This window comes from Bos indicus x Bos taurus, chromosome 13, assembly GCF_003369695.1.
Source record: "Bos indicus x Bos taurus breed Angus x Brahman F1 hybrid chromosome 13, Bos_hybrid_MaternalHap_v2.0, whole genome shotgun sequence".
Lineage (NCBI taxonomy): Eukaryota > Metazoa > Chordata > Mammalia > Artiodactyla > Bovidae > Bos > Bos indicus x Bos taurus.
In genome coordinates this window covers 50,361,517-50,374,183 of record NC_040088.1, presented here as the reverse complement: position 1 = coordinate 50,374,183, position 12,667 = coordinate 50,361,517, and the positions used below count along the sequence as shown (strand labels likewise).

General features: G+C 42.4%; 1 protein-coding gene across 7 annotated transcripts in view; it reads left to right on the top strand.

Annotated features, from left to right (window-relative positions):
• Positions 1 to 12,667, top strand: part of CACNB2 (calcium voltage-gated channel auxiliary subunit beta 2) — a 427,802-nt gene that overhangs the window by 388,726 nt on the left and 26,409 nt on the right. For 6 of the 7 annotated variants that reach the window (XM_027559821.1, XM_027559814.1, XM_027559816.1 and 3 more), the window contains 3 exons: positions 4,517 to 4,650; positions 8,343 to 8,423; positions 8,875 to 8,933. In XM_027559821.1, the coding sequence (XP_027415622.1) occupies positions 4,517 to 4,650; positions 8,343 to 8,423; positions 8,875 to 8,933 (274 nt within the window). Of the gene's footprint in view, positions 1 to 4,516; positions 4,651 to 4,795; positions 4,816 to 8,342; positions 8,424 to 8,874; positions 8,934 to 12,667 lie in introns of all 7 variants that reach the window. The other variant, XM_027559817.1, reaches the window with a different exon arrangement.

Sequence of the window (12,667 nt, the reverse complement as noted above, 5' to 3'; positions counted from 1 at the left end):
TTTTTGAAAAACAATCTCTTCATCATCATCACCTTACAACGTGCAAGTGCTGACATTTTTATTTGGTTAAAAAAAAAAACAGTGTAAAGAAAAGAAAGAGATTTTTAACTTCACCCAAGTTTTATGCAGAGACAGTTTTATAATTTGGAATCACTTTTCTGAATACCAAGTGCAAACCACCCTGTGACTAAGTGAACTAGAAATATTAACCACCTACAAAATATGTAATAGATACATTGTAGGCATGTGAGTGCTCAGTCTCTCAAGTCCTGTCTGACTCTTTGAGACCCCATGGAATGTAACCTTCCAGGCTTCTCTGTCCATGGATTTCCCAGGCAAGAATACTGGAGCAGGTTGCCGTTTCCTTCTCAGTTGGATCTTCCCGACCCAGAGATTGAACCCATGTCTCCTGCATCTCCCCCATTGGCAGGTGGATTCTCTACCCATGAGCCACCAGTGAAGCCCTAATAAGTACGTTAGGCTCCTGCTGTGTTTTTGTATCAATACTACAATTTACCTAATAGAAAAACCTAAGAAAATTCTACAGAGCAGTTCTCCCAATCTTCTATAGAGAAGTTCCAGGGAAACCTGTTGAACCTATCAAACGTGGATTGGCCTCCAATGATTAATCGTCTTTTGTTTCCCAAGGCCCTGTCTACGAGTAAGCTCACCCATTATAAGACCAAAGAATAGAAGCACTTGCCCCAAGTAAATATAATTGGAGGGTCTCCAGGATTTGGGAAAGGAAAAATTTCCACCTCAGACTTCCATGGTGGTTCAGTGGTTAAGAATCCACCTGCCAATGCAGGGGATGTGGGTTTGATCCCGAGTCTGGGAAGACCCCACATGCTGCGGGTCTACTAAGCACACGCACCACAACTGCTGAGCCTGCAAGCTGCAACTCCAGGAGCCCATGCACCGAGAGCCCGAGCTCCACGGCAAGAGAGGCCACCGCAGTGAGAAGCCCGCACACCACAGCTAGAGAACAGCCCCTGTGCTCCACAACTAGAGGAAACCCAGGCCACAGCAACAAAGATCCAGCACAGCTGAAAATAAATGAACGTAAAAAGAAAAAGTAAAAAATCTCCACCTCACGCCTGGGGAACGAGGTAGTAGCTGGTTGCACAAAGCATACTGTATACCTACACGTGTGCGCAACCCTAGCACATCACTCAACTCGACCCAACTGTCTAAGATTACATTTGAATTTAGAGTTCAAAAAAACATTTCCAAGGCTCTCTGCCAAAAGCAAAACAATTTTTAAAACTAAAGCATGCTCATGAAGAGGACAAAAATAAACTATTTTTAAAGGAGACAGTTTTCCCAAGTAAATACTAATGTTTGCCAAGGTATGCTGATGCAAGCATGAAATTTAAAAGGAGCATCTCACACCTCTCAGAATAAGAACCATCTGAGCCTATTAAAGTATATAGACTCATTTAAAGAGTCAAACATGCTTCTCAAGTTTTAGTAAATTTCTTGAATGTGTTTTGAAAGTAGCCAAATGATTTAGAATTCTGTGTCTCAGGACAAATGTAGATGCTTTTAGATCTAAGTTAACCAAAGTCAGGACTAGAAAACTGTGAAGTCTTCAGTTTGGGATTTTGAGCCCTTATATAAATGCAGGTAAATTGCAAACCTGACTCAGGCTGTGTGTGTGTGTGTGTGTGTGTGTGTAGCCAAACATCTGGGCTATGGCTCAGCTCAACTTTTTCTGCATTGCCATTCTTCCTTTAAATAAAAAACCCAATGGACCAATCATAAAATTCAGTTCCTGAACTTTACCATCCCAAGGTCCTGTCAACTCTGAAAGACCACTGAGTACCCTCAATTTCAGAGAGGCTGTCAAGGGTACTGTCCCTTGAATGTAGCCTTTATAAGTCCAATAACAGATTAGAAAGGTAGAGCATATTGGAATTGACCACCAAAAGGGAAACTGATTTGGGTGGCTGTTGTTTAGTTGCTAAGTCGTGTCAGACTCTCTTGTGACCCCATGGACTGTAGCCCATCAGATTTCTCCGTCCATGGGATTTCCCAGGCAAGAACACTAGAGCGGGTTGCCATTTCCTTCTCCAGGGGATCTTCCTGACCCAGGGATGGAACCCATGTCTCCTGCATTGGCAGGTGGATTCTTTACCACTGAGCCACCTGGGAAGCCCTTGATTTGGATTAAGACGTACTATAGCAGGGATTCCTAGTCAGTTAGGAACTGGGCTGTACTGCAGGAGGTGAGCAGCAGGCTAGCCAGCGAAGCTTCATCTGTATTTACAGCTACTTCCTATCACTCACGTTACAACCTGAGCTCCACCTGTTAGATCAGCAGCGGCATTAGATTCTCATAGGAGTGTGAACCCTAACCCCTAAAGTCAAGACATAATATCTTGAGATTACCACAAAATAGAAATAAAGTGCACAATAAATGCAGTGCCCTTCAGTTATCCCCAGACCATTCCCCCGACCAGGTCCATGGAAAAATTGTCTTCCCACAAAACTGGTTCCTGGTCCCCAAATGGTGGCAGACCACTGTACTGTGGGACTAATGAAAACCTGACCCACACCCTCTCCATCTTATGCAGGAAGACACGAATAACATGCTCCCTAAACTGAGATTCAAGGAAGAGCCTCAATGGGTGGTGTACACGTCAGCATTAGTTCAAATCACTGGGCATGTTTCATAATGTTTCTGTTGTACAACACATGCTGATCCTAGAGCTTATCCAAAGGCACAGATGGGATAAAGAGAAAGACATATTTACTGGGCATATCTAACTACCTACCAGGAATTAATTCAGACCATATGACTCATGGAGAAAGAGCACCCGACCTCAGCTTTATGCACGCAAGAGCTGATATTTGCAACACTGTGCTAACTGCCAGGTGTTTGCTCCATCCCAGTATTTCGACCTAATCAAATAAAGAGGAACAATTCAACAAGACAGCTCATTTTTGAAAGGCTGAGTGAATCATCTAACATCCATAATAACTTCAACATTGAAAAATAACGTGACGGCTTTTGGATGATCTCCGGTCATTTGGAAAGGTTCACGGTGCCTGTCGTGAGCCAGGGCAGCCAGTGTTTCACAGGGCATGGAAGCTACGGTGTTGAAACACCAAGCTGTCTGTCCTTTCACGAGAGTAATTTGGTCCTTAAATCTGAATGGACTGTGGTTTATGTTAAGAGAACGACATGAAAAGAGAGAGAGAGTGACATACGTAATATGAGGTTTTCCTGGGACAAGTTGATTTCTTCTTTTCTTCTTCTACTTGATCCCATCTAAAGGACAGAATAATTTTCTAGTGGGCTCAACTCCATAATGTCTTCCTGAATCCTGACTCTTGAGGACATGACCCTACTCGGGAAGCTTAGGGAACTGGATGAGAGCACCAGGATCATTGCAGGATCTTAGCTGGAGAGGCAGCCTGGTGGAGCATATAGCGCCAGAGAGGCAGAAGCAGATACTGAGCTTTTGCCAAAAACAAGTCCCTTCAACTCTGAGAATTTATCTTTTCAGTCTTGAGAAATAAGAGAGTTGCCGTTGATTATGCAAATACTTACCAGCTCTGGTTTCTACCATGGATCAAATTCTGTAGTGATTGCATGTGGATGCATTGTATAAACCTCATAGGGAGATGATGAATCTTTTTCATTGAAGATGTTAATTTTTCAGTGCTCTGTTTTCAGAGCCAATGAGTTTAAAAGGTGAAAGCATGTCAAACCACAGACCTAAACCCCTCATTCTCCAGATGAGGAGATCAGTGGTATAATCCCTTGGGTTTTACTGCCCTTCTGCTGCTGCCTCTCATGTAAATCCAGCGAATTTATATAAAATCATCAGGAGGCAATTTAGGCTGTGGTATAAAATTCATTTGGAGGTCATCACATCCAGTGGCTTCTAATTAGTTTTCCATCAGACCTGCCTCAAGAGTGCCCAGATCATGGTGAAATCATTTCCATCTGGTCCATCCTGGGACCCTCTAGAGTCATTTGTCTTGTGTATAACTTCTTTATGTCACTGGATTTAGGATTTTCTGTTCTCTCTGTCCCTCGCATGCCTTTTATAATTTCAGTGAACCATTTCACACTGCCCTTATGTTCAGCCAAGCTCAAGAAGAAATTGGAGGCATTAAGTGATCAAGGTTGCTGATTATCTGAAAGCTGGCCTAAGCTATGGGAAGAATTGAAGGTTTTCTGTCCTGACAGCTGATTTGGAAAATATCAATATTATATTTGAAACTACAAATTAAAAAACTTGTTTTTCTAAAAACAAAATCTTATTCAATAGATTGAGCGTGAAACCAATGTATCCAAGCACACAGATATTATGAGAGGATCTTTAATTTGATGACATTCTTTATGTGTTTGACCTTGAAACTTTACTTTGTTGACTGTGCTTAGCACTGTGTGATAGATCTTTGACTGTGATTAGTTTTGTTTGCTTTTCATTTTATTTTTTTGATAACCAATTTTTCCTCTCCCGTCTACCTGATGATTTTTGAATTGTTTGTCTGTATATAGCTATAGACATAGATGCTACTGGCTTAGATGCAGAAGACAATGATATTCCAGCAAACCACCGCTCCCCTAAACCCAGTGCAAACAGTGTAACGTCACCCCACTCCAAAGAGAAAAGAATGCCCTTCTTTAAGAAGGTAACATGAACTTCCAAGCTTGCGTCTGTCCACGCGCTCAACTGCACTGCGTCACATTTCTAGTCCTGTGGACTGTCTGCGTCCTTGATAAAGCCAATAACATGCATGCTTTGTTATTCTTTGTTTCTTTTCCATGCTGCTGTAGCTAAGCAGAAGCAGAAATCGGTAAGTTCACATTGACATAAGCTGTGTTTATCCTGCCCCTGGCATCATTAGCATTCAGTCCCACAGTTAATATTCAACACGATCATTTCTGTCCTAAGAAAAGAATGTATCAAGCAGCTAATTGAGTCCATTCAGACCAGCTAAATTCAGTGAGTGACCTGTGGAAGCACCATTACAGTACCTAGCCTTTTTGATGGAATAACAGCTACCACCAAGGGCATTCGTTCCAACATTCTAGGAACGTCCAATGCTGAAGACTCCATTTGTAATGCACCTCTCTCGTGCATGCTTCTGTCTCTATCACTTTCTTTCCTCCAGAAATTTAACTGATAATCAAGCATATGAAAAACCATTATTAGATTCTGATTTATGATATCCAGATACATAGCTTGTACTAAAAAAAAAATTTTTTTTTCAATTCTTCAATTTTTAATTTAGTCAGTTATTTAAACTTCTAATCCACTAGGTGCAAAATCTGCAGATGAACAAGACCAGTGGAAACTGCAGGCTTGTTTTGGCGGTCTACTGTGAGTTCTTCCTATTGTCATATATAAATCCTCTCCCCATGTTCTTGCCTCCTCCGTCACTCAGATCTCAGCATCCCACCCATCGGACGGTGACACGGTGGCTGTGCGTAGAGCCTTTGCCACTGGCCAACCAAGATGCTACCCAGTGATCCTCTTGGTTCCCTGACTGCAAACTAGGGTACTGCTGAGCTCTCTTGACTCCAAAATCTGTTTCTTCCAAGCACATTTTGTAGCTCTGAAGCATTATTTTTTGAGGATAATCTCCCCGTCCACAATCCCCACTCCTTTCTTTCTTTTATATACCACTGTCCACCGCCTGTTGTGCTGTGCTGTCTTTAGAGTCATTCTTTCTAATGTCAGCAAGTCCAGCACAACCTCTCACGACATACGTGGGCATGGAGTCGAACCTCCTCTGCCTCCAGCTCTCCACACCCTGAGCCCTTCTCTTCTGTACAGTAGGATTCTGCCCTGTGGAGGAACTGAGTCATCAATGAGGTGTCAGATGCTGAACTATGTTTTGTTTTGTTTTGTTTTAAAAAATAAATTGTGTTTGCTTTCATTGTGGAAGACCGAGATACTCCAAGCAAAAATTAAAACCCCTGGATTTTTGTGTGACCACCGAAAGCCACAGCCAACTATCCATCCACGACAGTGGGTCCATTTCTCTGGTCCTTTCTTCTTGTCACCGCTAAAACTTAGAGCCAGGTGACTTGACAGGGTTCAGAGCAGCAGAAACCTAAAAATTCAGCATTGCTCAGCTGCTCCGAGCTTTACCCAACAGGAACATGAATGAAAACCGTGTTTATTGATAGGTTTTTCTGAAGTTTGCGGACTCCTAAATTCCAAAACATGAAAAATGTTTATTGTAATTCTTCCACTAAATAATTTGAACAAATTACACTTAGCAGGAGAGGACAGATAAAAAAGGATGGTGTCCTGATTCATAGGGTATAAAGTTCCAATATTCCATCAAATAAGGTAATTTCTGTAGCTACCCTACTGATGAAGAAGCTGATTGATTAGCAGCATTGCTATTAATAGTTGGCAGTCACAAATCAAAGGAACCCAAGACCCATCTAATACTGGGCCACTGAATATTTAAAGACTTGAAATAAAATTTCTTGGAAGCTAAAATGCATGCAACTGATATTCCTAATTATAATGATGGAAAAGGTATTCTTAGACCGCATAGTTATAAGGACTTGGCTTCTAAATATTTTCAATCTGATCCCAGGTGGTATAAATGCAATAACTGAATAATTTTGCTGAATTAATTTCATGTCATAATCTCATGAATATGCTTATGATGCCTTCGGCACAGGTATTCATTCTTCTTATGTTGTTAATGATGTGGTCAGCTTCAATATAGACTTTTCAAAACCAAAAAAAAAAAAACAACCTGAGATGCAGTAAGACTGTTTTCCATGTTTTAGGTTGCTTTTAGAGTGATGCTTGTGTGGCCTTTGTGCTGTCACTGTATTATGTTTGTCTTGGGTTTGTTGGTTGGTTGGTTTTTTTTCTGTTTAAAAATGTATTCTACCTTGATTGTATCTATTAAAATTCATTTTGAGCACTAGATAAAGCTTTCAGCAGTAAAATTTGAGACAGCACAGTCACAGTCATATCTTCTCCCCTCCGATTCTATCGTCCATGACTATGGGCAAAACTCCAATGGAAACTTTTGAATTTGAAATGCTTTTTCATCCCCTCGCCATGCCCCAAGCAAAGTAAATTCGATCCAAGTCAGAAAGTTGGTAAAGGGCCATCTTAAGCAACAGTAATGTGTTCTTGAACGACAGCCTGATGCAAAAATGGCATTCACGCTTACAATAAGTTGACAAAATTCTTCCAGTAGTTCAGAGAAGATTTTTCTTTTGGTCTGGGTGATTCTTAACATATATGTATTTTTCAGACACTTAGTGCAGGAAGACTCCTGCCAGCATGATTTGTTTATCTGTGTCTTAGGCCATAGTTGTCTTCTACATTAAAGAAGTCATTTTTTTCCCCAGTCACTTTAACATTTTCCTCTATTAAAATAGCCAATTTTAAGATCTTTAAAAAAATAAGTTATCTAATTTGGGGGAAAATCTTTTTTGTCATTATTGTATTAGAAGCAGAAGAGCTGAAAATTGTTGCAAGTTTTAGAAATGGCTACAAAGTTAGGTCCTCCCCCTGCTCTTCTAAAAAAGAAAGAAATTCTTGTGGGAGGGAATGAGTTAGTTATGTAAGGGAAACACCTCCTAACCAGTTCTTGAGAAGCACATGAGAACTGCAGGAGGACAGTGAGCCTTGTGAGGCCATGGAGGCCTGCTCGGGCATTTTAACGCATCAGAAGCAGCTTCCCTCCAAGACCCATAAACCTGACATTATAAGTGTTTAAGTTCCAAAGGATAGAAACCAAAAATCTAAACATATAAATCCATCAGCTGTGAAGAGTGATCATGATTCCATTTACTGAAACAAGCATGCAGGCTCCTCCAAACTCTCACAGCAAAACAGAAACTGTCGAGTATTTGGTCACAAAAGACCAAGGTTTTATCCAGGTAAGACCAACATCTAAGACCCAAAGACCTTTCTTTCCTTTGTCATTAACCACATGAGGTCTGATCATTCCACTCTTGAGAAAACTCAAATGCATCTGAAAAGCAGTATTAACCTCCGGTCAAGCTTTTAAAAGCACCTCTCCTGCATGAGGCATGTTTTTGTCTGTTCTAACTAGTTTTTTTGTTCAAAAGCAGCCCCTCCTGCATTAGGAACATCAGGAGCATTTGAGGAGAGCCAGAAAACTGTAGACAACTCAGTCACTTTGAAACATGAAGGAAATAAAACCACCCAGTCTTGGGTTGGGTTTATTTAGAAAAAGAAGCCAGTGCAAAAAGAATGGCAGTGTCTGGGAAGTTAGTGCCTGGTATCACAGAGTTGAGAAAGAACAGTTTGTGCCTTATATATTTGAGTTCCCTCTGCCTTTTAACCATCTGAAGGCGTCTCCTCTCTCTGCAGACAGAGCACACCCCTCCGTATGATGTGGTCCCTTCTATGCGACCTGTGGTCCTGGTGGGCCCCTCTCTGAAGGGGTATGAGGTAGGTAGCTGCCCTCTGGCGCATCCTTGACCTTGCATGCTGACCTGACCTTGCACACCTCCCTCTCCTGACTCTTGAACTGGGAAAAAAGCTGGTGGCAGCAAAGCACGTTGTTTTCAAGCCACGGGGTACATTGCTACAGTTCTGTTCCGTTTTGTTGCCTTGGAGATGTATGCATACCACAGTTGACTCAGTCTGGGGAGAGAGTGTCAAATGGAGAATGATGGAGGCCCCTTGCAATGTTGTTAACAGTCCCTCCAAGAGTGAGTTTGGGGAACTTTGTCTTTTTTCATTGTTAATATATCAAAGCTCAGCCACAGAAAAAGGGAGCGACCCTCACATGCTACTTTTTCCCAATGGGACTCCTGGATTTTTAACATTAAGAGGAATAAGACTGTTTTATCATAATTAGTAATGTTTTTTTCATGTCTTATTGCTTGCTCAATTGCAGGTCACAGATATGATGCAAAAAGCACTGTTCGATTTTTTAAAACACAGATTCGAAGGGCGGTGAGTATTTCAGAATTCTGGGTTTTGTGGATCTTTTCCTTAAAGATGATGAAACTGAAAGCTGGGTGGAACAGGCGGGTGGATCCTAAGAGAACACTGGCTTCTCAAGCCTCTGTGGTGACAGGATGTAAGTTCCATTCAGTTCGATCTGATTCAGTACATATTTATCATACTTAGTCCACACAACCTCAGCTCTCCGTTCCTACACCTGTGTCTGTAGCTGAATTTGGTCACACCCCTGCTGACGAGTCTCCCCCTGAATTCACGACGAGCTGGCCCTCGGTGCTGCCCAGGAGTTATGTTCTGTGTGCCTCTTCCATCCACTTTTCTACTCTTCTAAAAGGCTTTCACAGCATCTCCTTTCTCATCAAACCCTTCTCCTCTCGAGCTTCCTGGTGAACTGGCTTCCTGTTGCTTTGAGCAAACGAAGCAAGCAGAGGAGACTATCCAGGTGTTCCCACCAGCTGCACACCCACCCCCTTGCTTATTTGCCTGAATGTTCTGCCTTTTCTCCTGTTACTGTGAGCGATGGCCAACCCTCTACCTGGGGCTGGATCCCATTCCCCATCTCCACCCACACAGCTGTCACAGGCCTTCCCCTTCTCTGCTGAGCCAGGTATTGTGAGGAGCAAAATCAGACAAGGGCCTTGGCTTCATTGAGTTTACTGGGGGTGTATTGAATGGCAGCCTTGAATCAAATAACCAGTAGGCACCATAGTAACGTTTCAGCCAACTTCAGAAGCATCAAAGATAGGATTGGAGTCTAAACTGGAAGCTTCCAAACGTAAACTAAGCATAGGTTAATGGGAACCTGGGAGCAGACAGAGCTAGGGTGTATTTCTGCATCTTTCATGAGACACACTGGGTGCCTCTCTTCTCCACATTCCTTTCCTTTTCCTGTCTGGCAATACAAGTGCAGTAAATGGAATCTGTAGATTTCACTGTTCTTTTAAATCTCTCACTTTCTTCCTTGAACACACCAGCTTTCATGACTGTTTCATGTTTATATTGATTTCTGGTCATGAGGTAGGAGTTAGATAAGCCCCAGGCTGAACACCTGAAGCTGGCATCCTGCTGCCCTTTGAAAGACCAGAGTTGGGCACAAGCGAGATGATTAGCCAGAGACAACCTGGAAAACTGCCCCAATAAGCAACTTTCTATTGTGCAAGCTTACTCCAGGTTCCCCCATGTGCTTTCCATACATACTGTGCTTCCAATAAATTTTGTCTCTTTGTTGAACTGTTTCTTCAAAGACAAGGACCAAAATCTATTCCACAGCCAGAATCAGTAGGGGAGGCAGGGCAAAGGGGGGAGCTTTTATAGTAGGATATTGTTCGTTCAATTCAGTTGCAAAGTCTTTTCTGACCCTTTGTGACCCCATGGACTGCAGCACACCAGACTTCCCTGTCCTTCATCAACCACCAGAGTTCGCTCAAGCTCATGTCCATTGAATCAGTGATGCCATCCAACCATCTCATCCTCTGCTGCCCCCTTCTCCTCCTGCCCTCAGTCTTTCCCAGCATCAGGGTCTTTTCCAATGAGCCAGTTTTTGCATCAGGAGACCAAAGTATTGAAGCTTCAGTTTTAGCATCAGTCCTTCCAATGAATATCCTGGATTGATTTCCTTTAGGATTGACTGGTTTGATCTCCTTGCTGTTTAAGGAATTCTCGAGTCTTCTCCAGCACCAAAGTTCGAAAGCATCAATTCTTCAGAGCTCAGCCTTCTTTATAGTCCAACTCTCACATCCATACATGACTACTGGAATAGTAGTAGAACTGAAAGCAAAGGACTGAAAGAGACAGAAAATGAAAACTAGAATCTGTGTTTCAAAAAAGCCTTCACGAGACTTCCCTGGTGGTTCAGTGGTTAAGAATCATCCTTCCAATGCAAGGGACGCAGGTTCAGTCCCTGGTCAGGGAACTAAGATCCTACATGCCACGAGGCAACTAAGCCTGCATGCCACACTCAAAAAGAAGCCTGTATCCCACAGTGAAGACCCAGCACAGCCAAAATAAAAAACCAAAGACTTTAGAATCAGAGTCTTCCTAATCAGATGTTCCTCAGTAGATAGTTTTGCTTTGCATGGTTTATAAAATATAATTTATCTCATGCTGGGAATCACAGCTTGATCTTTGGGCCTTCAGCTTGGTCTAGGCTCTGGCCCAACCTCTAATTGGGCCCATGTAGCTTTCACTTCTGTGTTCTTGACTTTGTCATTTATCACCATTTAGAATTGTCTACATGAACCTACTTACCCAGAAAATTCTGCTAGACCGGGCACTTTACTCTCTATGACTGAGTTAACCCACTGCTCTTTTCTAAATGCCAAAGATGGGGGAATGAGATGGGTTCCCTGACCTCTATTTCAACCTGAGTTAAGTTTTGAACTTGGAAGATAGACTCCAGCTACAGGGTGCATCATGGACCCATGTTCTACAGTGTTAGCCATCCAGATTGATTTCATTTAAGAAACAAAGACAGTATTTTCAGTGTTGTATCAGTCTTCTGTTTCTGGCCCAAACTAGTTGCCATGTGGCTTTATGAATGGACCTGCCATGGTTCCTCTGAATTCTTAAAACTGGAATTCACCACTATAGGCCTGTGATCACCAATTAAAAATCCTCAGAGGAAGGAAGGGGCTTCCCTGTTAGCTCAGTTGGTAAAGAATCCACCTGCAATGCAGCAGACCCTGGTTCAATTCCTGGGTCAGGAAGATACACTGGAGAAGCAATAGGCTCCCCACTCCAGTATTCTTGGGCTTCCTTTGTGGCACAGCTGGTAAAGAATCTGCCTACAATGTGGGAGACCTGGGTTTGATCCCTGGGTTAGGAAGATCCCCTGGAGAAGGGAACGGCTACCCACTCCAGTATTCTGGTCCAGAGAATTCCATGGACTATATAGTCCATGGGGTCGAAAAGAGTTGGACACGAATGAGCAACTTTCACTTTCACTTTCAGAGGAAGGAATAGGGTCTGTAAAGCAGAATTTCAATAAAGTCATGCAAAACATTGACTCTTTCACTCAAGGCAAGACATCCAGAGTTAGTAAATCACACACTGTCTGCTTCTGGTTGGCCAGACAGCCACAGAGGGTGGAAACTCATAACAAGTATGAGTGTGGCTAATCCTAAATAGATATGCAGTTATAGGAGGGGAAAATGAATCACTCCTGTGTTATCTATTAAGCAAAATACTTTTTTGGCCATGCCACACAGCATGTGGGATCCCAGTTCCCTGATAAGGGATTGAACCCACATCCCCTGCATTGGAACGGTGAAGTCTTAACCACTGGATCACCAGGGAAAACTCAACAAAGTATATTTTTTTAAAAAAAATGTAAAGCCCAAGAGGGAGAAAATATGAAAGGAAGGATTGGGGATAAAAAGATTCTTGATAGGAATTATTTTTTGTGCTAAAACCCAGTTAGGTTCATGTGTTGATGCCCTGGAAAGTTGTCAGAATCAAGACCTTCATTGCTAAAATAGCCTTAAGTGTGTCATGTCAGAGAAGAGATGATGACTCATTGTCCTTTCTCTTATGTGCACTGGACAAGCCCATTTCAGTCAGATCCACCCTAAACAACCGTGTCACCCCGTGAACAAAGCAATCTTCCTGTTCACTTAGTAGGACAATGACAGGTAAATTAACAAGGAAATTGGGGGCAAGAAAGGAAAGCCACCATCAGTGATGAATTCAATTGTCCTCTCCAGCGATTCTGAAAATGTCAGGTCTTG